Here is a 26,968-nt window from a genome sequence, read left to right as displayed (position 1 = left end):
GTTGGAAGATCCATGGCAAACCTGTCAACTGGAAAAGCAGCAAACAAGGAGAGAAGAATCGTGGCTTTCCTACCGCTAATGAAGCCGATTCATGTCCCTTCAACAAAGAGCAGATTGATCAACTCTTAAAGCTGATAAAATCCAACTCCTCATCCGGCACTCCTAGTGTTTTGTTGGCACAAACAGGTAGAAATCCTAAAACCTTCTCTTGCCTAAACTTCTCTCCGTGGATCATAGATTCCGGTGCCTCCGATCACATGACTAGTTTTTCCCATTTATTTAGTACCTATTTCCCTTGTTCTGGTCATGACAAAATCAGAATAGCCGATGGTAGTTTTTCACCTATTGCAGGAAAAGGATTTATTAAACTAACTGAGAAAATTAATCTCAATGTTGTTCTTCATGTCCCCAACTTAGCCTGTAACCTTTTGTCTGTCAGTAAACTATCTAAGGATTCTAATTGTCGTGTTACATTTTTTAAATCCCATTGTGAATTTCAGGACCAGAACTCGGGGATGATGATTGGGCGTGCTAGGATGCTTGAAGGTCTTTACTACTTTGATGAAGTACCTGTTAGTAATAAAAAAGCTCAGAGCTTTAATAATACTAGTTCAATCTCTATTCGAGAAAAAATAATGCTATGGCATTATAGGCTAGGACATCCTAGTTTTCTTTATCTGAAACATTTATTTCCAGAATTATTTAAAGGGATTGATTGTTCTTCTTTTCATTGTGAAAGTTGCATTTTTGCAAAATTTCGTCGCTCTACTTATTTGCCAAAACCTTACCAGGCTTCCAAACCTTTTTATTTGACTCATAGTGATGTTTGGGGCCCTTCTAAAATCACTACTCTTTCTGGTAAAAGATGGTTTGTTACATTTATTGATGACCATACCCGCTTATGTTGGATTTATTTGATGAATAAAAAATCTGACGTGAAATATTTATTCACAAATTTTTACAATATGATTGAAAACCAATTTCAAACCAAAATTGGTATTTTACATTCTGATAATGGAACAGAATATTTCAATGAGCAGTTGGGTGAGTTTTTGGAAAAAAAAAGGGATTTTTCATCAATCTACATGTCGGGATACCCCTCAACAAAATGGCATTGCAGAACGAAAAAATAAACATCTACTTGAAGTAGCACGTGCTATAATGTTTTACATGCATGTTCCTAAATATTTATGGGGTGAAGCAATTTTAACAGCCTCTTATTTGATAAACAGGATGCCTACAAAGGTGTTAACATACAAAACACCTTTCGATTGTCTAAAAATTTTTTTTCCTGACACGAGGTTGTTTTCTGATTTACCCGCCAAAGTTTTTGGATGTACTGCCTATGTTCATGTTCCCAGTCAATTTCGTTCAAAACTTGACCCCCGTGCTATAAAATGTGTTTTTTTGGGTTATTCCTCAAACAAAAAGGGGTATAAGTGTTTCGATCCTCAAACCAAGAAATTTCATGTGAGTATGGATGTGTCATTTGTGGAAACAAAATCCTATTTCCCCAACACTTCTCTTCAGGGGGAGACAAGTGGAGTAGAAGACCATTTTTGGGATATTTCTATCCCACTCCCCAATGTCATTTATCCTACACAAAAACCACATCTGTCTGATAATGATCACTTAGGAGAACCAAGTTCTATGGTGCCTAGTCAAGAAGATTCTTGTTCAGGGGGAGAAGTACTACAAAATGATCTAAATCCTGAGCTTCAGGTTTATACTAGGAAGCGATTTCATCTGAGGAATAATGACCCGAATGTCCATCCTAATGACCCGAATGTCCACCCGAGTTCTGGCATCGAAATTTTAGGTAATCCTATTCCTTCTATTTCCGACCTTGATGTTCCTATAGCAATTAGGAAAGGTGTCCGAAATTGCATTAAACATCCTATTGCAAATTACCTCTCCTATCAAAGACTGTCTAAAAACCATAGAGCTTTCACATCTAGGATTTCACACTTGTTTGTTCCAAGGAATATACAGGAAGCATTGGATGATCCGAATTGGAAATTAGCAGTCATGGAGGAGATGAATGCTTTAAGGAGAAGTGGTACTTGGGAGATAGTTGATCTACCCAAAGACAAGAAAACAGTTGGGTGTAAATGGGTGTTTACGATAAAATGTAACGCAGATGGAAGCGTTGAGAGATACAAGGCGAGACTGGTGGCTAAAGGTTTCACTCAAACTTATGGGATCGACTATCAGGAGACGTTTGCTCCTGTTGCTAAAATAAATTCCATCAGAGTACTGTTATCTCTTGCAGTAAATTCAGATTAGCCTCTACATCAACTTGACATTAAAAATGCATTTCTCAATGGTGATCTTGAAGAGGAGGTGTTCATGAGCCTACCGCCGGGATTTGAGCAGAGACTTGGAAGCGACAGAGTATGCAAATTGAACAAGTCATTATACGGACTCAAACAATCACCAAGAGCGTGGTTTGAACGCTTTGGGAAGGCAGTTATCAGTTGTGGCTTCCCGCAGAGTCAAGCAGATCACACAATATTTTATAAACATTCAAAAAACAGTAAAATTGCAATTTTGATTGTTTATGTTGATGACATCATTTTAACTGGTAATGATGAAGCAGAGTTAGCAGCCCTCAAAGAGAAACTCGCAAAAGAATTTCACATTAAGGATCTGGGAGCCCTCAAGTATTTCCTCGGAATGGATGCATATAATAAGATAGTGGCATGTATAGAATATGATAGTGGTGTTTGTGGTAGATAGTGGCATGTATAGAATATGATAGTGGTGTTGGTGGTAGATAGTGGCATGTATATAATATGATAGTGGTAGATAGTGATAATATATAATATGTAAGTGGCATATAATGGGTTATAATGATGTTTGTAATATCTCCTATATAAGGAGTGTCATTTGGTCTTGTAAAAGAAGAAGTTTTGAATATAACAGAAATATATTCCTTCTTCCTCATATTTTCGGAGTTATTCTTCCTCATATTTTCTAAGTTGACTCCTCAAATATAAAGGATGTTTCATCTTGCCAGCTAGGAAAAGGCTTAACAAGCTATATTAAGGAGGGGATACCCAAGTGTTGAACCAGACCACTTGCGCCTTTAAAGTACCCCAACCTAGCCAATGGTAAGGCAACTTTTGTAGCTTTTTTGGTGCATTGTTCAACTCATGTAATGCCTAGTTTTGATCAATGAAAAGTTCATTTCGCCTTTAAATTGTGCAAAACTTTTCTAGTATTGCTTGCTTTAATTTTAGCTTGTTGCTTGCTATTTTGTGGCTTGTCTCCAAACTTATTGGTTTATCAACTAATCGGTATTCTGTTTGCTTGTCTTTGCAAACCCTTTGAGCTTTATTGGCGGGCTAGTGAAGAGAGTTAACTAGCGCCACACACACTTGCAAATCTCTTGACAAGGCTTCCGTGTAGCCGGTGTGTGACACTTGGCCAAGTATCGTATCGGTTAGGGCTTGGTTTCTTTGTTTTGTTGGGTGTTGCTCTGTTCTCGTTGTATAGTTTGTTAGGGCCTAAGGCATGCCCCATGTATTTGTGTAATCCTTTTGTTTTATTTTATTTCTTACTTACCCAAAAAAAACTCTAACCCTAGGTCTGATGCCTAGACTTTTTCTTCTTCTTTCTTCTTTCTTCTTTCTTTTCTGAATAAATTCAGCAAGTTACCGTTCCACAGTTGCTGTTCACACCTTATAACAGTGCCATAACAACCCTTGTTTTGATCTCCTTCACCCGATTTATCAATCCTAAACCTAGTTCATTCCATTCATCAATTGAAATCCTAAAATTCATATTGATTTTCAGCTTTAAGCCACCATAGAAACCCACAGAAATTCAGCTTTAGAGTTTTTACAGCGCTGTCCCTAACCGTCCTGCATCAAATCCTCTTCTAAGTTTTGTTCTGGGTTACTCCGCTGCAGGTGTAGTTCTATTTATATTTTATAATGTTTTAAGATTCAATGGGTTTTGGCAATTCCTAGACACTGTAAAAGTGATCCATAGCTCATATACAGGTCATGCTTTTCGGTCGTTGTAAGTGATCTAATTAGGTTTAGAAAAGTATAAATAGTTGACATGTCAAAAATTTGGAAGGCTCTATTTACACACCACCTTTCATCTCAAGGCACACCATTAAATAATTTATTTTTTATTACAATTTTAACCTTAGTTAAAATGACTACAAATAACAAGCTATGATACACACCACTTGTATAATTACTATAAAGGACAATAATGAATATAATACACATCAACAATCTCAAACTTGTTACTTAGGTATCTTGTCTGTTAAGAATCCAAAAACCCTAAAACAAAAACCAAAAACTCTTAAAGAAATAACCACAAATATACATATTATTGAAGATTTTGATTGGGTTCAATGAAGGATGCATCTCGCAATACTAATTCGGAAAAACGAAGCAAGGAAAAGGTTATTTTTTTTGTTTTTTTTGTCATTTTCGTTTTCGTTTACTTGCTGAGTGGTAAACCGTTTGTATTAGTTCGGTTATCCAGAGTCGAATAATATATCATTGTTCGACTACCTACAACCGAACAAATTGTAGCTGTTCGGTTTTATACTATCAAACCTAATCCAATTATTCGGTTTTTAAGTATCGAACAAATACCATATGTTCGATTAAAAACAATTGAACAATTTCACTTAATTTGACCCTGCACTGCCGAACACTCATAACTTTTTTTTTTTTTTTTTGGTTTTTCCAGAACTGTGCATCCATGGAATGCAGCAATGTTGGATCTGCGGGTCTTGTTGACTACAGAAGTCAATTTATTACTAATGAGGTAGTCTTATGTCGAAAATTAGTATTTCTTCCTTTTTCTTTTCGCATGTTTAATGACTTTGGTGAATTTGACTGGTAGGTTTTCAAGAGCAAAGAAGAATTGCTCAGTTGGGTACGGGACGTTGGAAGGAAAAATGGGTTTGTGATTGTCATCAAGACATCGGACTATGGTGGTGGTCATAGGACACCAAGGATATATCTTGCCTGTGAGAGAAGTGGTCAATACAGAGCTCATAAGAAATTAAAAGGAGATGATTCAAACAAAAAAATTGTGAAGATAACGGGTACAAAGAAATGCGGGTGTCCCTTTGAGTTGAGGGATCGTAAGTTGATGGCTGATGATGATTGGATGGTAGATGTAGCATGTGGAATGCATAACCATGCTCCTGCTAAACATTTTGAAGAACATTCATTTGCAGGGAGATTATCTGAGGAGAAAACGTCATTATTAGTGGATATGTCCAAAAGCATGGTCAGACCAAAAGAGATTTTGGTTACCTTGAAACAAAAGGATACTGTGAATGTAACCACTATGAAAACCATTTACATGTACGTCATAGGAATAATGTTATTGAGAAAGCTGGGAGATCACAAATGCAGCAGCTGTTGGGTGAATTAGAAAAGCATAATTACATTGAGCGGGCATAGGTGTGACAACAACACGATGACTGTCACAGACATGTTTTGGGCACATCCTGTCTGTTTAGATTTGCTCCATTCATTTCCAAAGGTGTTGAACATGGACTGCACATATAAGACAAATCGATATCGTCTTCCTTTTCTTGAGATAGTTGGTGTGATATCCACTGATATGTCATTCTCCGTAGCCTTTGCATATCTCCAATTTGAGCGGATTGATAACTACGTTTGGGTGTTAACTACATTGCGTAGTCTCTTGGATGACATTGCTATTCCTAAGGTGATTGTCACGGACAGGGAGCTTGCTTTGATGAATGCTATTGACAGGGTATTTTCTGCATCTCGACATTTATTATGCTGATGGCATATTGGTAGAAATGTACTGGCGAAATGCAAGAAAATGTTTAAGAGTAAGGAGGAACGGGACAAGTTTATCTCTTTATGGAATTTCTTAGTACTCTCCTTAACTGAGCTTGAATACAATGAACACCTTGCTAGGCTACTTGAGGATTTTGATACATATCTTGAGGCAGTGCAATATGTGTCACAAAGTTGGTTAATTCTATCCGGCAACAAACTTATCCTTATATGGAATTAATTAACTTTGTGACACAAATTGCACTGCCTCAGGATATGTATCAAAATCCGCAAGTAGCCTAGCAAGGTGTTCATTGTATTCAAGCTCAGTTGAGGAGAGTACTAAGAAATTCCATAAAGAGATGAACTTGTCTCATTCCTCCTTGCTCTTAAACATTTTCTTGCATTTAGCCAATATATTTCTACTAATATGCCATCAGCATAATAAATGTCGAGATGTAGAAAATACCCTATCAATAGCATTTATCAAAGCAAGCTCCTTGTTCGTGACAATCACCTCAGGAATAGCAATGTCATCCAAGAGACTACGCAATGTAGTTAACACCCAAACGTAGTTATCAATCCGCTCAAATTGGAGATATGCAAAGGCTACGGAGAATGACATATCAGTGGATATCACACCAACTATCTCAAGAAAAGGAAGACGATATCGATTTGTCTTATATGTGCAGTCCATGTTCAACACCTTTGGAAATGAATGGAGCAAATCTAAACAGACAGGATGTGCCCAAAACAAGTCTGTGACAGTCATCGTGTTGTTGTCACACCTATGCCCGCTCAATGTAATTATGCTTTTCTAATTCACCCAACAGCGGCTGCATTTGTGATCTCCCAGCTTTCTCAATAACATTATTCCTATGATGTACATGTAAATGGTTTTCATAGTGGTTACATTCACAGCATCCTTTTGTTTCAAGGTAACCAAAATCTCTTTTGGTCTGACCATGCTTTTGGACATATCCACTAATAATGACGTTTTCTCCTCAGATAATCTCCCTGCAAATGAATGTTCTTCAAAATGTATAGCAGGAGCATGGTTATGCATTCCACATGCTACATCTACCATCCAATCGTCATCAGCCATCAACTTACGATCCCTCAACTCAAAGGGACACCCGCATTTCTTTGTACCCGTTATCTTCACAATTTTTTTGTTTGAATCATCTCCTTTTAATTTCTTATGAGCTCTGTATTGACCACTTCTCTCATAGGCAAGATATATCCTTGGTGTCCTATGACCACCACCATAGTCCGATGTCTTGATGACAATCACAAACCCATTTTTCCTTCCAACGTCCCGTACCCAACTGAGCAATTCTTCTTTGCTCTTGAAAACCTACAAGTCAAATTCACCAAAGTCATTAAACATGCGAAAAGAAAAAGGAAGAAATACTAATTTTCGACATAAGACTACCTCATTAGTAATAAATTGACTTCTGTAGTCAACAAGACCCGCAGATCCAACATTGCTGCATTCCATGGATGCACAGTTCTGGAAAAACCAAAAAAAAAAAAAAAAAGTTATGAGTGTTCGGCAGTGCAGGGTCAAATTAAGTGAAATTGTTCAATTGTTTTTAATCGAACATATGGTATTTGTTCGATACTTAAAAACCGAATAATTGGATTAGGTTTGATAGTATAAAACCGAACAGCTACAATTTGTTCGGTTATAGGTAGTCGAACAATGATATATTATTCGACTCTGGATAACCGAACTAATACAAACGGTTTACCACTCAGCAAGTAAACGAAAACGAAAATGACAAAAAAAACAAAAAAAATAACCTTTTCCTTGCTCCGTTTTTCCGAATTAATATTGCGAGATGCATCCTTCATTGAATCCAATCAAAATCTTCAATAATATGTATATTTGTGGTTATTTCTTTAAGAGTTTTTGGTTTTTGTTTTAGGGTTTTTGGATTCTTAACAGACAAGATACCTAAGTAACAAGTTTGAGATTGTTGATGTGTATTATATTCATTATTGTCCTTTATAGTAATTATACAAGTGGTGTGTATCATAGCTTGTCATTTGCAGTCATTTTAGCTAAGGTTAAAATTGTAATAAAAAATAAATTAATTAATGGTGTGCCTTGAAATGAAAGGTGGTGTGTAAATAGAGCCTCCCCAAAAGTTTCTTACTAGAAGTCCTAATCCTTGTAAAAATATAAGAAAGCCAACAGTTTACAAAAGTACATGTAGTCTATTCAGGGTTGTTGCATTTTGAGAACATTGGTAGTTTGAAGCTTCATAAAATTTTTCTTGCAATATAAACTTAGGGTTTGAAGGAATTGTAGGTGCAATTACCAAGTCATCCCTAACCCTTTCTTGTACTCTTTGCCTTCAATTTAACAACCCACAACTATTATTAGTTGCTGTAGAGAATTTCCAGTTATACCTCCACAATTCCAGCAACCAATCACTTTAAAAATCAACCCATAATTCCAATCCTTTAACTATTCACCTTAAAACCAATCTTCCACCCTTTGAACCCAGAACCTACACTATAGCTACAGAAAAATCTGAAAATTCGATGAAAATAAAATTTGATAGCAGACTAGGAATTGAGTACCACTTACACTAGTAAAAGTGACAATGATGAGATTCTTCTGTATTATCATATCTTACTCTTGAAACTGAACCCAAACAAATTGGCACCTATCAAATTTTTCGTTCCAGTCGTGCATTCTCAGTGGAGCATTGCCAGATAGATATACTTGGAAGCCTTGAGAAGATGAAGAGGAGAATTCTGCAAATCGTGTGGAAGACCATAGACATCATACAAAATGGGAATGAATCTAGGAGGAGAGCAGAGGGGGAGGACAGGAGGATTGATTGTCCAACCTATCGTCTCGACCACAGTTGCATAGGGTAGTATTACAAAAAAGGACTGGGGTTTGGTTTCTTAGCAAGCTCAAGGGGGGTTAGTGGTAGTTTTGATATTATGGTTCAGGGCTTGTATGTTGTAGAGACCCTAATTCTTGGTAATTACACATGAAACCATGAGTCCTAGGTTAATAGCATTTTAGCCCCTAGCTTTGTAAAAGTCGGCAAAATAGCCCAATGAAGAATAATTTTTTCGTATATTATTATAATTAAATCTTAGAACACCACTTTATAAGTGGAAATACCCTAAAACTTGGTTTTTATTTAATTTACCTCCTAGTTTCTAAATTAATTCATACATTTTATTTTTTTAGCATATTTATTAGTTATTTGAATCTTTATTATTTATTTGAGCAAATATTGGGCTCGTTTGGTTTGATTTTCTGAAAAAAATTTGGGAAATTTTCTCTACAAATAAGTTTTCAAAAATAACCAAACCAAACAAATTTTCCCAAAAAATTTTTTCAAAACTTGTAAACCAAACAAGTTTTCCAAACAAATCTCTCTCTCACACACATCAAATCAATCACTTTTTCCAAAACTCTATCTCAAAATAATTTTCCAAAACATCTTTTAAAAAAAACCAAACCAAACATGTTTTCGTACTTTTTATCTCTAAAACACATCTCTCAAACACAAACCAAACATACCCATTATTTTGCAGAAAATTAGTTGAGAAAAATATCTAGATATTTATTTCCTTCCTTAGTCATTAAGCTAGAGGCTCATTTCCTATAAATTGAGAGCATTGCCTCAATTCCTTACACACACATCTCATCAACCAAGGAGAGGGTGAGAGAAGGAGAGTGTGACTAGGGGGAAGTAGAGAAGAAGACAAAAAACCAAAAAAAAAGAAAGTAAAGGTGCTTTCTTGAGTCAAGGTAAGAACACATCTCTCCCTTGTCTTCTCCAATTCTTTCACCCATCTCATCTTATTGTCTAGATGCCCTCTTGTGTTGCATATTAATAGTAAATAAGGTTTTTGATGTGTACGAAAGTGTAGGTATGATCTAGTGGCTTTGTCTTGCAAATTTGTCAGATTATGCACGGCTGCAACTTCTCTAATGGAAAAGAAATATCAAATTTATTGTCTAGATGCCCTCTTGTGTTGCATATTAATAGTAAATAAGGTTTTTGATGTGCACAAAAGTGTGGGTATGATCTAGTGGCTTTGTCTTGCAAATTTGTCAGATTATGCACGGCTGCAACTTCTCTAATGGAAAAGAAATATCAAATTTATTTATTTCTCAAATCTGAATTTAATGTAGGACATTTAGTTTGTTTAGAACTTGTGATAATTTTATTAGCCCCTTATTGCGTGTTTTTAGGGCTTGGATATTTTGTTTTAAAAATCTGATCCAGAGTCTTTGAAAACAGTCCACTTATTGTAATTTTATAAAATTCCAGAAAAATCATCTCATGTTGGTTCTTCTGTCAAAATTTAGAATTCTAAGTCCTCTTTCCAACAGAATTTATTTGGGTGAAAATCATTGGGTAGATTGAGAGGAAAGCTAATTTTCCCAATGGGCAACAAATCTGGACAGGTTTTCGAACAGATCTTGTAGATGAATTTCTAGATGTTCTGTGCAAATTCTAAAAATTGGAACTGAAAATAGACGAGTTGTTTATTGTTTCTGTGCAATTTCAGCCCCTAATATGACCTAGAAGTATTTTTACCCAAGCATTCTTTTTAATTCTGCAGTTCTAAAAAGTGTTGGAAATTGTGTCTTATTGTGTTATTTGTCTCTAAGTATTTCAAAGCACTCCTAATGTTGTTTGCTTGCTTTACCATACTTATGTATGATTATCTTGGGCTATATTTCCTCTCTTATGTTGGCTCGTGCTCTTTTATATTACCGAATGTGACTACCTTATTCATCAAAAGATCTAATAAACGGGAATGATAAGGGATTGGCAATGGGTGACGTTCACACTAGTCTTTTGGAATAATTTATACATATGAATGACATGAATTATGATGGGATTAATACCAAATGAGTTTAGTCTTGCGCAAGCGATCTAAGCGAACCCCTAGGATGACACACGGATGTATTCAGACTCTATGGAGTGGTTTCAGGGTGTAAGCGAGCCCTAGGCACGATTTGGGTGTAAGCGAGCCCACTTGTTTGGCCATCCCTTTTGAGATCCATCAATGTCGCTGACCGGTAAATAACCGAGAAGAGGGCATAGGTGGTAAGGTCTGCAAAGCAACAAAATGGAGAGTTTTGAGTAGTCCGGTGTTCAACCTTGTGGTTGGGTAAAAGGATCTCTTTAGGAGATTCTAGATGTCTAGTCTAACTACTAATTCATAGAACCTTAGCGTAAGATTGTATGTTATGTTACCCGATTTATTCTGTGTATAGTTAATTGGTTGATAGAAGATATGGGGGGCGTGTGTGTTTTTACTTGGTATTCCAAGCTCATGCCGTGTCATGCCAGGTGAGGAAGCAATTTACAATGGTCAAGGTTATCCCGAAGGTAATCAAGATGAAGTGATAGAGCCGTGGTTCACTTGAAGATTTAGACTAGTAGTTCTTTTTCTTTTCTTTTCTTTTCTTTTGCCTTTTGGTTTGACAGTGTTTTGTAATCCTATAGCGAAACACAAATGAATTGTCTATGCTATAACTCTGCCTATATGCGAATATTAAAATATTTTGGTTATCTATCATGTTTGAGTTGTATTTTATACATTCTTTTTACAGTCTCGAATTTTAGGGCGTGACAAGTTGGTATCAGAGCCATAGGTTCAACTCTTAACCCACACGTGTCGAGTTGTGATTTGAGATATCCTTGTCTCCTACATTATACATTATACTATATCATATAAAAAGCGAACTAAAAAAAAAATTTGTTTACCTACCGTAGGATGGATTCTATGTCAAAAAGCATTGATGATTGGGGAGTTTTTCGTTTCCAGAATAGGCAGGCAGTAGCTGTTATTCCACAAAGACTTAACCAACGATGTCAATTAGGAGCGGAGCGCGTGATAAAGAAAGCTATTCGGAAGACGGAGGAGGACTTTTCATACCACACCACATAGTGAAGACGAGCGTTGGTACGCCAGCGCCTCCAGTGCAAATACCGGGAACTTAGGTTCGCTCTACAGATGGAGTGGAATGATCAAACTTTTGCCGAGCTTAGGCAATAGGTATTGGCTGAGGATCCGCATCTGGTGATGCGTCGCATTGGACCAGAGAGTCATGGCTCTCATCATCCTGAGTTAGAGGTTCCATTTATCTCAGTACTTCCCGAAGCTTCCCCTGCGTTCCCTATAGAGGTGTAATCAGAGTACTCCCCTGCACCAGCTCAGCAATTTCCAGCCTCCTCAGCATATGCTCCTTTACCACTCGAGGACCCTTATGAGGATCCCGAAGAAGACCCAGAGGAATCGTTTGACTTAGGATTGTAGTAGTCATTGGACGAACCTTTGTGTACTTTTGTACATACTGTTTTGTGTGGTTGCAGCGTGTTTTGTTTTGGTGTATACACACTAACCTAAATAGTGTAACCTTTTTGTAAGAAGTCGTTATATATATATAGAATATCTAGTTGGTTATTCTAGTGTATTTTATTTTATTTTATTTTATTTTGCTTGCGTTAATTGCATTGTCCATTTAGAAAAATTACACCTCAAACCACATTAAATTAGCCTACTTATTGAATACCTCATCGCCTTCACAACAACCTTAAGCTCATATTACCCACATACTTGGCAGATGGCGGACAATGTAGAAGCAAACGATCAAGTAAGACACTGACGCGGACGTCCAACTTGCAATCAAGGCGTTAATCGCAGTGGACTTGCACCTATACTTGCTGAGGAGTTACCAAGACCAGTCAGAAACTAGAATTCTTAAAGAGTTAGGAAGGCTTAGAAGAACGCAACCAAATGAGCGGATATATTTGTTATCTGAGTTCAGAAAGCAAAGGCCACAGGTGTTCACAGGTGAACCTAACCCAAGAATCGCTGAGAGCTCAATCCGTCAAATAGAAAAGATATTGGAAACCATGGGTATTACTATGCATACAGACAAGATCGCCCTAGCAATTTACCAACTAGAAGGAGAAGCGGATCATTGGTGGTCCTTGATAAAAGATTCTCGGGACACGACAAACATGACTTGGGCTCAGTTCAAAGAGTTGTTTCTAAGAAAGTATTCCCCAAATTCAGTTAGGTAGGCGCGAATTTGGCAATTTCAAACTTTGAAACAGGTTGAGATGACAGTGACTCGGTATGTGGCCAAGTTTGAAAAACTGGCACGATACGCAGCCTGATACGTCGCAGACAAAGGAGAGAAAACACGAAAATTCAAGTGGGGTTTAGCCCCTATCATCAGAGATAAAGTGTTACCCTTACGCCTTTCTACATTTGCTGATGTGGTGGATACGACATTGGATGCAGAAATGGAGTGGGCAGACTCAAAAAGGACCTAGATGACGAAGACGTAGAAAGGGGGTCAGTCCTTTGTAGAACCAAGAAGAAATGACCGAAGATATGTGATACGGACACCATACACCAGACCATTGCAACAGCCGTAACAACAAAGCCAGAAAGGAAGTTTACAAACCAAGCCTGTTACACAAATCCAATGCTTTCACTGTCATCAGATAGGGCACAAGAAATCGGAATGTCCCCAACTTACTAGGATAGGAAATTAAGCAGGGGGTTCTGGCGCAAATGCTCAAGTTGTTGGCAGACAAAGGCCATGGACGAACAAGTCAGGAGGGGCAACAAGAGGAAACTGAAAGGTCGGACCAACAGGCAATCAAAAAGCCACAAGCAGAATTTTTGCTCTCCAAGAGGAAGGGGATGAAGACCAGTCAGTAATTAGAGGTAACATTGCACTCTATAATCCTTGGGTTCACATTCTATTTGATTCTGGCACATCACATTCTTTTATATCAACATCATGTGTTAAATCGTTAGGTCTTGAATGTGAACCTTTAGAAACTACTTTACATGTTGCATCACCCTTGGGAAAAAGTATTAGGGTAGGATTAATCTGTCGAGGGTGTGAATTAGAAGTGTCAAGGTTACACTTGAGTTGCGACATTTGGGTCATGAACAAGTCCGATTTTGACATAATCTTGGGTATGGATCGGTTATCCGCCCACCGAGTAGAGATTGATTGCTACCAAAAGAAGGTGACAGCTTGCACACCTTGTGGTTGGGTAGAAGGATCTCTTTGGGAGATTCTAGATATCTAGTTTAACTACTAATTCATAGAACCTTAGTGTAAGATTGTATGTTATGTTACCCGATTTATTCTGTGTATGGTTAATTGGTTGATAGAAGATATGGGGGGCGTGTGTGTTTTTACTTGGCATTCCAAGTTCATGGCGTGTCATGCCAGGTGAGGAAGAAGCAATTTACAATGGTGAAGGTTATCCCAAAGGCAATCAAGATGAAGTGTTGGAGTCGTGGTTTACTTGAAGATTTAGATTAGTAGTTTTTTTTTTTTTTTCTTTTCTTTTCTTTTGTCTTTTGGTTTGACAATGTTTTGTAATCCTATAGCGGAATACAAATGAATTATCTATGCTATAACTCTGCTTATATGTGTATATTAAAATATTTAGGTTATCTATCCTATATGAATTGTATTTTATACATTCCTTTAACAGTCTCGAATTTTGGGGCGTGACATATGTCTTCTTGAAGAAGAGGGGAAGGGCTGAAGAGCCACTTGAGTGAGAAAAAATTCAGCTCACAATCAAACTTGTTCCAAGTGAACAAAATACCTCTAAACACATAAAAATTTGTCAGAAATAATTAGGAATCTATATTAAAAAGACTACCTTGCTAGCTACATTTTTCATTATATAAGAGCATAGCAACTTCACACCCCCAATGACAAAACAAATGAGTAGAGTTAGGTTAAGAACAACTCCTTACCTAGTGGAACCCCAACGACTTAGTCCGCATTACCCCCTATAAAGAGACTCAAGTTCGAGTTTCCCTAAGTTACCTACCAAATAACAACTGCTTAACAAATCAAAATTGGACTAACTGTTAAATATCCCTATGACAACTTAGAAGGCCAATGAATTGTACTCAATGAAAACAAAACAACTACAATATAAAATCCATAAAATGTCTTCTACTTGCTCAAATCAAAAGACCCTTAACTGAATTTTCAACAACTCCAAGGGGATGGAACCCTTAAGGTTCTCTTGACCTATTCTCAGGATAATACATGTTCAACAGAATAAAGCCAGCTCATGTGTTCAGAAGCCAACTTGAAGCCTCCATCATTCCTCGCTAGCTCTACACGAGAAGCACGTGATAGGACGGAATTAACACCTAGTATGAGAGAATTATTGAAATTCCACAAAATTCTTGGACAAAAATGTTGTGCATCACAAATCATGTATCTCCTTTTCTTTTTAACTCTTTTTTTTTTTTTTTTTTTTTTTGATCAACAACAAAAAAACTTAATTGATAATCAAAAAAAAGAAGCGAGGATGAGGCATCCTCATACAAAAGGACAATGAAAATACAAAAAATGAAATCCCTAACAAGCTAATCACAAGCAAAAACCTATATATCACACACCGCCAACCAATCTCTAACTAACAAAAAAAGTGGAACTCCCTTAAAATTTATGAAGATCATAGGGAGAAAAAATGGACAAATCTAAAATTTCACATGGAGCACATTTAGGACATCATGGATTGAACTTTAGAATAATTTTGAGTCGTTATTTGTATTTATTCTAATTATAGTAGTCTGAGGCATGGACACGGACACAGAAATTTTTAAAAAACTGGAGACACGACACGCTGGGGACATGTTCAATATATACATAATTTTATTTATTTATTTATTATATGTCTAAGAGAGAGAGAGAGAGAGAGAGTTCATTAGAAGGTAATTAAACATGCAAAATAATACTAAAAAAAATTAAAAGAAACATACATTTCACTACTTTAACATCAAAAGCAATAAAAAATTCCTATGAAATTACAATAACAATATAATTAACAAACACATTCAATAAAATTAATAAACACATCCAATAAATTAATTTTTTCTAACAAATAAAAATAATTAGTTCTATATAAAGGTTAAACAAACAAGAATACCAAACAAATAGAAAAAATTAAAAGAGGGAAAAAAAGATGGGCTTAGATATAAATAAAGAAAAAATAAGATTTTTGTTATAAAATAAAAAAAATAAAAAAAATATTTTCAATCTCTCATCAGAGAGAGAAGAAAAATAAATAAAAAATTAAAAAAAAAAAAAAGATATTTTTGAACTCTCATAAGAGAGGATAAAATATATATATATATATATATAAACACAAAACAGATACAAAGAAAACAGGGGAGGAGAGAGACGAAAACAGAGAGAGAGAGAGAGAAGACCGAAAAAGCGAGAGAGAGAGAGAGAAAGGAGACGAAGTGCGAGAGAGAGAGAGAGCCGAAGGACACAGATAGAGAGACGACTTGCGAACTGAAGAAAGAAGAAGAAGAACGAAGCAAAGAAGAAGAATGAAGGACATACCTCGATCTAGGCTTCAACTGGTTCTTTATCCTCTTGAGCTTCAACAGGTTCAAATTCTTCTTCACCCTCTTTCTCTCCTCTATTGTTCTCTTATCCTTCTTCGATTCGATTTTCTCTTCTCTCTTCTTTTTTAATTTTTGTTTTTTTACAGTTTGGCCCTATTTAGAAGTTTCAGAAATTACGTTTTGTACCCAACAGTGTCCAAAACATGCCCAAGCGTGTCCAAAACATGTCCGACTGCAAAAAATTCAAAAAAAAAAAGGAGGGACACCTTAGGGAGAGTGTCGGACACGTGTCCAACGCGTGTCCGTGTCCGACACTAATACGCAAGCCTTGGGGAGGTGTTCATGCTTGATAGTAGTTTTTAGTACTAAGAGCATTAAAATAATTTCAATAATTGTTGGACATAGGTTGTAGGGGTCGCCCATGGGCTTTATTTTGGGTCAAGTTATTAAACAGGTCATTATATGTATGTTTTATTATGTCTAAAATAATCTTAGTTGTCAAAAAAGGTAAGTTTCCTATTTTGATGTTGGAATATAATTAGAAGTCATCAAAATTTCCTATTATGATTGAAGTAGAATTGGGCGTCATAGTCATAGTTGGTCTAGAATATTCATAGTTGCCAAATATTCTTAATTTCTAAATTTGATTTCTAGTCCTTATAGAATTAGGAGGCTTTAGTCTATAAATATGTGCATAATCTCAATGATTCAAAAGAAGAGTTGATATTATGAGAATATGAGATTGTGTTTGTGTGTGGTTGGCCTAACCCTTGCGGGGCCAAAGCACCTCTTTCTCTTTCTCTTTCTCTCTCTCTCTCTTCTTCTTCTTCTTGTTCTCTTTCTTCTTCTTTGTGCACATACCCTATATACTATTCTCGGGTTAGTATTAACAGCCAACTAGAACTCCACTTTCAGCCCCAAAACCCAATCATATCACCTCCAAATCGACCCTAATTCTTTCCCCTACTTATTAGCCTTCAATTTAACCATTCAAACCCTAAATTACTAACTATTTGCGCCCTTAAATAACTTCTGTTTAAAAACCAAGCAAGTTGTCCTACATCACCACTTGCCTTTGTCCTTGCAAGGAGTTGTCCTACAGTCCTACTCAACCCCATCTCTAGCAAGACTCCCAAACCCCAAAAACCCCTCTCCTCCCCCCAACAAAACAAATAAATAAAGAAGAAAGTGAAGGTGAACAATGCTAAGGAGAAATGACCCTAAATCTACTTGTTAAGAACAAATTTCAATGGATTAACCTCCTCTAAGTGTCACAATCCAGGATAGAATTACGAATATTAGAAAGGTTTAGAACCCCAAACTAACTTGTGGGGTCAAAACACACATAGGTTAGCATAAACAAGAACAATGACCTTCAAAGCAATACGCCTACTTCTTGAAGCAGAAGTTTTTCTTTTTATAGGTATTCTTGGTCCAGATAATTATAATTCACCAAGACATGGAACCCGAATTAGTGTTGTGAAAAGAAACCTTGAAATGCCCCACTTCACTTGGTTTTAGCCTTACAGTGGAAAGAGCTATTAAACAATAGCATACATGACCATAATACAGTGAGCATAATATGTCCAGAACACAAGCTATTCCTAATGGCAAATGATTAAAGAGAAAGTTTAATGCATTCAATTGGTCATGTAAATTTAGGATATTAATACCAACCAACCCATTAATTTCATAACACCTCAAAATTAAACCATTTCAAAAAAGGATGTTTTGGGAAAATGGTTAAAAGCTGTTTTTTGGCTTTTTTTCGGATTTTTTGTGAGAGAGGGAAGTGGGTTAAAAACTGAGAAGTCACTTTTAACCCACTTCCCAAAATAGGTCAAAATTTCCCCAAATCAAAATAAACTAATACGAAACCCTTCAGTAGAACTCACTCTCAAAAACCAGTTTGCAAAGGGAACTAGCCTATCATATTGGACACCTTAACCGTATATTAATCCAACCTATAGGTCTTCCCCTTAGCTGATCCAATACTCACTTAGGTTAAGGCCTCATTTGGAAACAGGCTATTTCAGTAACTTTTTGACTTTTTGGCTAAAATATGAGATAAAAAAAAACTGTATGTTTGGAATGATTTTTTGGTTTGTTACGAAAAGATATGTAAAAAGTAGAAAGAAAATAAAATCTTTGACTTTTTGATATAAATTGTTAGTTTTTTTATTGTTTTTTTGGACTTTTAGACTTTTAGGCTAAAAAGTAATGTTGCCAAACGAGGTCTAAGTCTGATACCATACTCCGCGGCTAACTCTTATACCAGATTATTCAAACCTCTTGGGACAAACTCGGGCTTGAAAATTGGTTTCGGCGTGCAAAGGGAGGGTGCCCAAGGGACTTATATTCATATCGTCAAGCTCTTGCTTTAGCAATGTGGGACAATAATAGGATGGTAACATAAACACTAACAATAAAATCACAAACCAACTGAATCAATTGGGAACGCATAATTGATGTATAAGAACTACAAGAAAAACAGAAATATAACATGAATGTAAGGAATCATTTGATTTGAGCATAAAACTTAAAAAAATAAAAATAAATAAATAAATAAATAAAGAAAGATAAATTGAAGAGAAAAACGAATATAAACTAACTAACCGTAATCATTTAAAAATTTCTTGTGCCGATCGTAAGCGTTAAGTCCTCGTATGTGAGCCTGGTACTGCCTGCAAACAGAAAACTTGTGAGGACACCACATGGAGTATAAAAGGAGAGGGAGAGAGATAAAGGAAATAAAAACGCACTGTTTTCTCTCTTCTCTGTCAAAGATTGCAGACTTGAGAGACCTAAAAGACGCCATTTCCTGGTTGTGAACACGTAAAAACCTAAAATCCCTGCTGGTATGAACAACCTTCAAATTTGCGCACAAAAAATAAAGGAAAACTTCGAAGAAAATTAATACTCATATATTGAATTAGGCCAAGTTTGGAAGCAGGTCTTCTTTAGTAATTTCCTTTTGTATTTTTGACTGAAATATAATGGGGGTGTTTGGGAAAAAAAAAAATAGCCTAATTTAGGTTAAAATTCACAAAAAGATAAAATATGCTAAAATGATTAATAAGACAAAATATCACATCAAACTCATAATCATTTCACTTTTTCTCTCACAAACATCACATCTAACCATAAAAAAATCCAATCATCTTCCCAAACACAAAAATTTTAGCCTACTAAAATAGTCAAAAACTAAAATAGCCTACTAAAATAGTAACTTCCCAAACGAAGCCAATATAAAAAGATTAATATATTTAGGATGAACATTTTGATTTTTTATCAAAAAAAAATTTGTGAAAAAAATAATATAAATAATTAAAAGTGAATAATTTGACAAAAATGCGGTAGACTAATGCCAAGGCTGCACCACTGTTGCTCAGTACATAGGGCTTTTTCCCAAAATAAGCCTATTTTGCATTTTATTTTCCAAACTAGGCCAACTTCTGACGAATTTCCCAAAATAAGCTGAAGCGCCATTCCCATTCGCGCTTTCACTGTGAGGAGGTCGAAAGTTGATGAACAGTGTAATCGCTATTCCAATTCGCGAGTTTGATTAAGAAAACGTTGTTGCAAATAGCGCTTCATTTTGTGAAGAAAACGCTATTCCGAATAGCGCCTTAACTGTTGCAAATAGCTTCATTTGGTTTGTGAAGAAAATGCTATTTCGAATAGCGTCTTCACTGTTGCAAATGGTTTGTGAAGAAAACGCTATTCCGAATAGCGCCTTCACTGTGCACTTACAAACTCGTCATTTCTAATAGCGCTTTCAGACACAATAAAACACACCCAAGCCACGTTTTTTACACTTCTCACACTCAGCTCTCGATCTCCTCTGCTCTCTCACCCTCAGCTCTCGATCTCCCTCTGCTCTCGATCTCTCTCTCTCTCGATCTCCCTCCGCTCAACTCTCACACTGTCGCTCTCGCTCTCCCGCTGCTCTCACTCTCTGTCTCTGTCTCTGTCTCCGTGGTATGGCTCTGTCTTTTTTTTTGAATTTTATGTATTTATTTATTGTGTTTGTGAATGTATGTTTGTAAATGTGTGTTTGTGAAAATGTGAATGTTAGGGTTTTAAATGTCAATTATTAAATGTGTTGGTTGTAATGTGTTAGGGTTTTTTATCAGTGTTATGAAAATGTTAGGGTTTGGAATTTTGCTTCTGAATTAGAAATCAGAAATTATGTTTGTGAATAATTTGAAATGTCTATATTTCGAAATCATCTTCTGAAGAAAAATATAGACATCTTCTTCACCAATATTTGTTCACCTATATTTGAGCTAGATGCCATACTTGTTGAATTGGAATATAGACATTTTGAGCTAAATGTCTATATTTGATCTATACACAAAATCATCTTCTTCACCTATATTTGTTGAATTGGAATTATGAAATGTCTATATTTTGATATTTGAAAGCAGAAATTGGAATTTTGAAATTATGCTTGTGAATCAAAATGTCTATATTTTTTTTGGAATTTTGAATTGTGTATATTTGTTGAAATGGAAATTTTAACCCCATATTTTTTATTTGTTGTTTGAATTTTAAAAAAATTAGGTTAAGAGGAATGAAATTTTAAAAAATATGGGGTTAAGAGGAAATCAGGTTAAGAGGAAATTTTAACCCCACATAAACAAAAAAAATTATCAACCTATATTTGTTGAAATGGAAATTTTATTTGTTACTTGTTAAGAGGAATTAAAAGGAAATTAGGTTTTGAAATTAGGGTTTTAAAAGTAATTTTTTTTAACTAAGAATAAAATTAAAAAAATTGAAATTCATATAATTGATAATTGTTAATGTCATATTATGAAATTCATATAATTGAGAATTGAAAATTGAAAATCATTTTATGAAATTCATGAATTCAGATATTTATGAGTAACATAACTAAGAGTTTGTTTGAATTGGAATTTGGAATTTTTCATGAACCAAATAACATATGGCCCCATGAGTGTGGACTGTTCACCAATTATCCCTATTTTAAATTGATAATGTTATATATATTAATAAATTTGTATTATAAAAAAAAATTAACTACTAGTATAACACCTATTACATCATTGACATAATTCATGCTTTAATTTTAAAAATTTTATTAGTACATGATATATCAATTATTAAGAATAATTTATAAAATTTATGAATTTGTATAATGTTTTTCATTTTGTATATGTTATATATGAAGTTGATGTGTTAAAGTCAATTTGCTTTAATCATATATACAGTTAGAGTATTCTTTATTTGTTACACATAATTACTAATATACATAGCATGAATTGTTCACTTTATGGTTGTATATTGAATTTTTTATTCAGTTTGTACATCAATATGAATTGTTCACAAAAATAAGTTAGATCAAAGTAAAACCAAAAATGAAGTATAGTTTAAACTATAATATGCAAATATTAGATTAAACTAATGAAGGAGCTATGTGGGTTCTATTTGAGGTAATATAATGTGGAGATTGTCATTATGCTTGCCCAAGCACATGGTGTGGTGGGTGGTGGGGTTAAAAATCTTTAACTTTTTCATGCATGCTTTGATCCACAATCTCTGTTTCGTCTATTTTTTTATTTTTTTAAAAGGATGAAAATAATATTACTTTTTGATTTCTTTTTTGTGAATGTTCAAATCTATGCAAATTCTTGATCTACAGTATCTGTTTGTTTCTTCTATTTTTTAAAAGATGAAAGAAGAGAACTTTTTAATTTTTGTTTTTTTTCACAATGTTCAACTCTTTGCCTACTCTTGTGATCTTGTTTTTTTCACAATGTTCAACTCCACTATTTGCCTACTCTTGTGATCTTGTGTTTTTTCACAATGTTCAACTCCACTCTTTGGCCACTATTTGGCCTCTTTTGGGAACATAATTTTTAGTCACTTTTTTTGGTTTGTAGAAAATTAAGATAGCGTTTGATAACGTTTACGTTTTTTATTTATGTTTACAAAAATTTTATAAACTGATTTTTGTTTATTTTTAAAAAAACATAAATTATAAACGGTTTGAACAAAATGTTTTAAAAAATTTAAAAACATAAACTAAAAAATATGGGGTTAAGAGGAAATTAGGTTTTGATTTGTTGAAATGGAAATTTTAACATTTCAAAATTTTAAAAAATACGGGGTTAAGAGGAAATTAGGTTAAGAGGAAATTTTAACCCCACATAAACTAAAAAATTTATCAACCTATATTTGTTGAAATGGAAATTTTATTTGTTGCTTGTTAAGAGGAATTAAAAGGAAATTAGGTTTTGAAATTAGGGTTTTAAAAGTAATTTTTTTTTAACTAAGAATAAAATTAAAAAAATTGAAATTCATATAATTGATAATTGTTAATGTCATATTATGAAATTCATATAATTGAGTCTTGAAAATTGAAAATCATTTTATGAAATTCATGAATTCAGATATTTATGAGTAACATAACTAAGAGTTTGTTTGAATTGGAATTTGGAATTTTTCATGAACCAAATAACATATGGCCTCATGAGTGTGGACTGTTCACCAAGTGTGGACTGTTCACCAATTATCCCTATTTTAAATTGATAATGTTATATATATTAATAAATTTGTATTATAAAAAAAAAAATTAACTACTAGTATAACACCTATTACATCATTGACATAATTCATGCTTTAATTTTAAAAATTTTATTAGTACATGATATATCAATTATTAAGAATAATTTATAAAATTTATGAATTTGTATACTGTTTTTCATTTTGTATATGTTATATATGAAGTTGATGTGTTAAAGTCAATTTGCTTTAATCATATATACAGTTAGAGTATTCTTTATTTGTTACACATAATTACTAATATACATAGCATGAATTGTTCACTTTATGGTTGTATATTGAATTTTTTATTCAGTTTGTACATCAATTGGTTGGCATAATCTAGAACTAAGTAGGTAAATTTCATTTTCGATTTGCCACTGACCCAAATAATACTGACTTACGAAAATCTGTAAGTCCAATCACTTGTATAGATATTATTGTACACTGTAAGGAATATTACCTTATTTTGTATTCACCCAAAAAACATTATTTTGTGAAAATAGATTTTTAAAAAATTTAACATGAGAAAAAAAATTATGTTTATCACCCGTTAAAAATAAAAAATAAAAAGCAACCCAATTTCATATTAACTTTTTTAACTTATAAAAAAGTCAAAGAAATCATTAAAAAAATAATATCAAACAAGTTTTTAGTCATATTATTTATAAATTAAGAGGTCAATAAATCAATTTTTACTTAAAGGCAATGGATGATTACTGAAAAACATAAACGCATGACTTTCCAAGAGTACCTAATAATTTTGCCTCATTAAAAAAATATCAAACAAACTATTAGTTATGTTACTCATAAACCGATAATTCATATTATGTTACTCATGAATTGGAATTTTTCCTCATTCAAATTCATATTATGTTCTCTCAAATATTTAATTTTGACTCTATTTTATTAAATAAAACATTTTTTTATTGACTTCAAAATAATAAATGAAAAGATCATGTTCTCTCAAAACATTTAATTTTGACTCTAGTTTATTAAAAAAATAAATATTTTTATTGACTTCAAAATAATAAATGAAAATATCATGTTCTCTCAAAATATTTAATTTTGACTCTATTTTATTCAAATAATAATATTTTTGTATAGTTTTGTTTGGTTTATTTCACTATATTTGGGGTCAGACACCAAGAATATGATTACAAATTCTTAGAATTTATTTTCATTTGGGTTTAGCTAAAGGTTTCCACTTAGTTGTTAACTATCGAAATCCATACTTTAGGACATAGCTTGTTGCAGGTGTCTGCATATAACCACATACTCACTTGTAAATTGTATGTAAGATCATTTTGCACTCTGCCCCTCCAAGCTAACCAACCAAAAAAGTGTAATTTTGGGAGGTGCCACATTCTTTCACAACCATTTGCAAATCAAACCAAACAATTTATTTTTGTCAAATTTATTTATATTTTTTCAAAAAAATCAAAATATAATTAAAAAAATAAAACCAAACCGCTATATCATGTATTATCTTTAATATACATTCAATAAAATTAATAATTTTTATAAAAAATATTAACTTTGATATTAGAATAATTTGAAGAAATTTCATCATAAAATACTAACATTTAATTTTATAATCTTGTCATAGAAATTTTAAAAAATTTAATGACCTGAATTTGTAATACATATAATAGCATTATAGTAGAAATTAAAATTTCCTCACAAAACTTAAGAAAATTAGAAAAAGTTTTTGAAATGGGTATTAAACGAAGTGGTTTATCGTCACTTCCGCTTTGTGGCTGTCCGCCACCATCGAAAAGGAAAATCTGAACATTATGTTTTTATAAATTTTATTTTGATTTATATAATTATAAGTCATTATTACATTTTTGTTGTTTCCTTCCTTAGTTTCATTAACTAGAACAATATCATCAATGAATAACCCACACCATGAGATATTCTCCCAAGTATGAACTCATCCATGACGAAGGCAAATAAGGGTATGAACTCAACTCTCCATTATTTTTATAAATAAAGTACTAAAATACTTTTTCTCCACTCATCAAACATTTTTGTACTCATTAGAATCTTATTAAAGAATTTTTTCAATCAAGACAAACTCCTCCTTATCTAAACATTTCCAAACCCTCAATAGGGAAACAATCTTATCCTAATAAATTACCTGATTTCATCTTCTTCAGTGCAAATTCCACCTCAATCTCCCTTAGTCAACGATAAACCTATATTCTCTGGTTTCATCTACACTATCATATTCATCTCTTAAGTTTTTAAATGTTTTTCATTTACCATTAAAGAAACATGAACCTTTTTTAAGGTAAACATTTTACAAGCCCTATACCTAGACTCACATCTTTTATGAATACAAAGCACTAATTCGGGATCCCGATGAATACAAAGTACGATTAAATCGTTGCGTAAATTAACGATTCTGTAGAGTTATTATTATTTATTTATTTATTTATTTTCAGTGAATGCCTTTTAAAAATTGATCATATTGTAATAGGGAGACCCTTGCCGCAATGGTAAAGGTTGTTTTATTATGCTGATAATAATGCTTGTGGTTATATGGACATTGTTTCGATATATGTATATTGCCCATATTTTAATGTTTACTGTTTCATTGAAGCAAGTATATGGCAACTGTTCCAATTATCTTCTACTGGGGGGGAAACATAATTCGGGATCCCGATGAAGGTGCATCATATGATGCTGAGCCGAAAGGGATATATGGGGTGCAACTTGGCACCATACTTAGCAATTTGGAGGAGATGTTTATGTCCAAGGTGGCAAGTTACGGGGAAACAGTCCGATTGATCTTCAAATGCAGATATCCTTATCGCCAGTGGCAAGCAACCAGCAAATACAAAATATTACCGATCAATGACGATGAGGCGTTGAACACCGTATTGACTATCGGTGGAAGTTTCCAACCACCAAATTGTTTGGAAGTGTACATTGAGAAACAGGTTGTACAAAATCTTCTGAATATAACACAGATGGATTCTCATCTGTTCACTACATTGCTGACACATGGGATTGACACGACAGCGTTTCAGTCTCCTATGTATGAATCGAATGAATGTTATGCAGCTGGCTACACACAACAGACATTTCATGGCCATGGTGGAGAATCAAGTTCACGTGGTCGATACGAGACTGAATTTCACAATAACACCGAAGATGTGCCCACCTACAGTCATCATACCACTCCAGTTGAAGTTGCTGGTAATATGGCTGAAACGGTTAATTCTGTGCAGTTTGCTGACATTGACATGTACGGTCCTGATGTTGCCCTAGACAACGATGAGAATGAAATGTGTGATGAAGAAAATTTATTGGGTGGATCAGATGATGATGATGATGAAGAAGATGATGCCGACGCTCCCGTTGATATTCAGAATGCCCCCATTCCACCTAGACCTGAAATCCCTTTTTATGAAAACATTCACATAGGTTGTGATTTGGACATTAGTAACCGCGATGTCGTTCCCCGTAACCGAATCTGGAATGCTGAAAATCCAGAGTTGGACAAAGGGATGGTTTTTGTTGATAAGAAGCAACTGATACATGCTGTGAAATTGTACCATGCAACAAATAATCAAGAGTATAAAGTCGTAACCTCCAAGCGAGACGTTTGGGTGTGTGCTTGCAAACACGATTGTAGATGGTGGTTGCGTGCATCTCTCAGTAGGAAACATGGTCTTTTTGAAATAAAGCAGTATAGGGGTCCTCACCATTGTTTATACCCACGAATGAACAGGGACCACACAAATATTAGCTCCAGTTACATTGCTTCTCATCTTTTGGGACAAGTTGCGGTGAGTATACAAAATAAATGTTTACATTTATATACATATTTGTTTGTTTAAAGTGTTCACACCAAAATAATTTGTTTGTCGTATGCAGAATGAACCTGATATGCCCATTAAGAATGTCATCGAAGATATGAACTATAGTATATCATACAAGAAGGCGTGGCATGCAAGGGCAAAGGCAATTAGAATGGTATTCGGGGATTGGGATGAATTATATAGGATGTTGCCTAAATTCATGTATGCATTACAAACATCTAATCCTGGCACCATCGTGCAATGGAAGCACAAATATATCGGAAGTACAACCATTATGCCCGTCTTCCACTTTGTTTTCTGGTCTTTCAAACCCGTCATCGATGGATTCAGACATTGTAGGCCTGTTATAACCATAGATGA

General features: G+C 34.3%; 1 protein-coding gene across 1 annotated transcript in view; it reads right to left on the bottom strand.

Annotated features, from left to right (window-relative positions):
* The window catches only part of LOC114319513 (folate-sensitive fragile site protein), an 87,915-nt gene extending 68,781 nt beyond the window's left edge, over positions 1-19,134 (bottom strand). Inside the window, exons 1-2 of the mRNA XM_082869119.1 lie at positions 18,968-19,134; positions 18,822-18,889 (exon numbers count right to left, since the gene is read on the bottom strand). Of these exons, the coding sequence (XP_082725245.1) occupies positions 18,822-18,889; positions 18,968-19,023 (124 nt within the window). The 5' untranslated portion in view covers positions 19,024-19,134. The remainder of the gene's footprint in view (positions 1-18,821; positions 18,890-18,967) is intronic.
* Between the last annotated feature and the right edge of the window lie 7,834 nt (positions 19,135-26,968).

This window comes from Camellia sinensis, chromosome 5, assembly GCF_055761805.1.
Source record: "Camellia sinensis isolate YWXY chromosome 5, ASM5576180v1, whole genome shotgun sequence".
NCBI lineage: Eukaryota > Viridiplantae > Streptophyta > Magnoliopsida > Ericales > Theaceae > Camellia > Camellia sinensis.
This window is presented reverse-complemented; position numbering and strand designations above follow the sequence as displayed.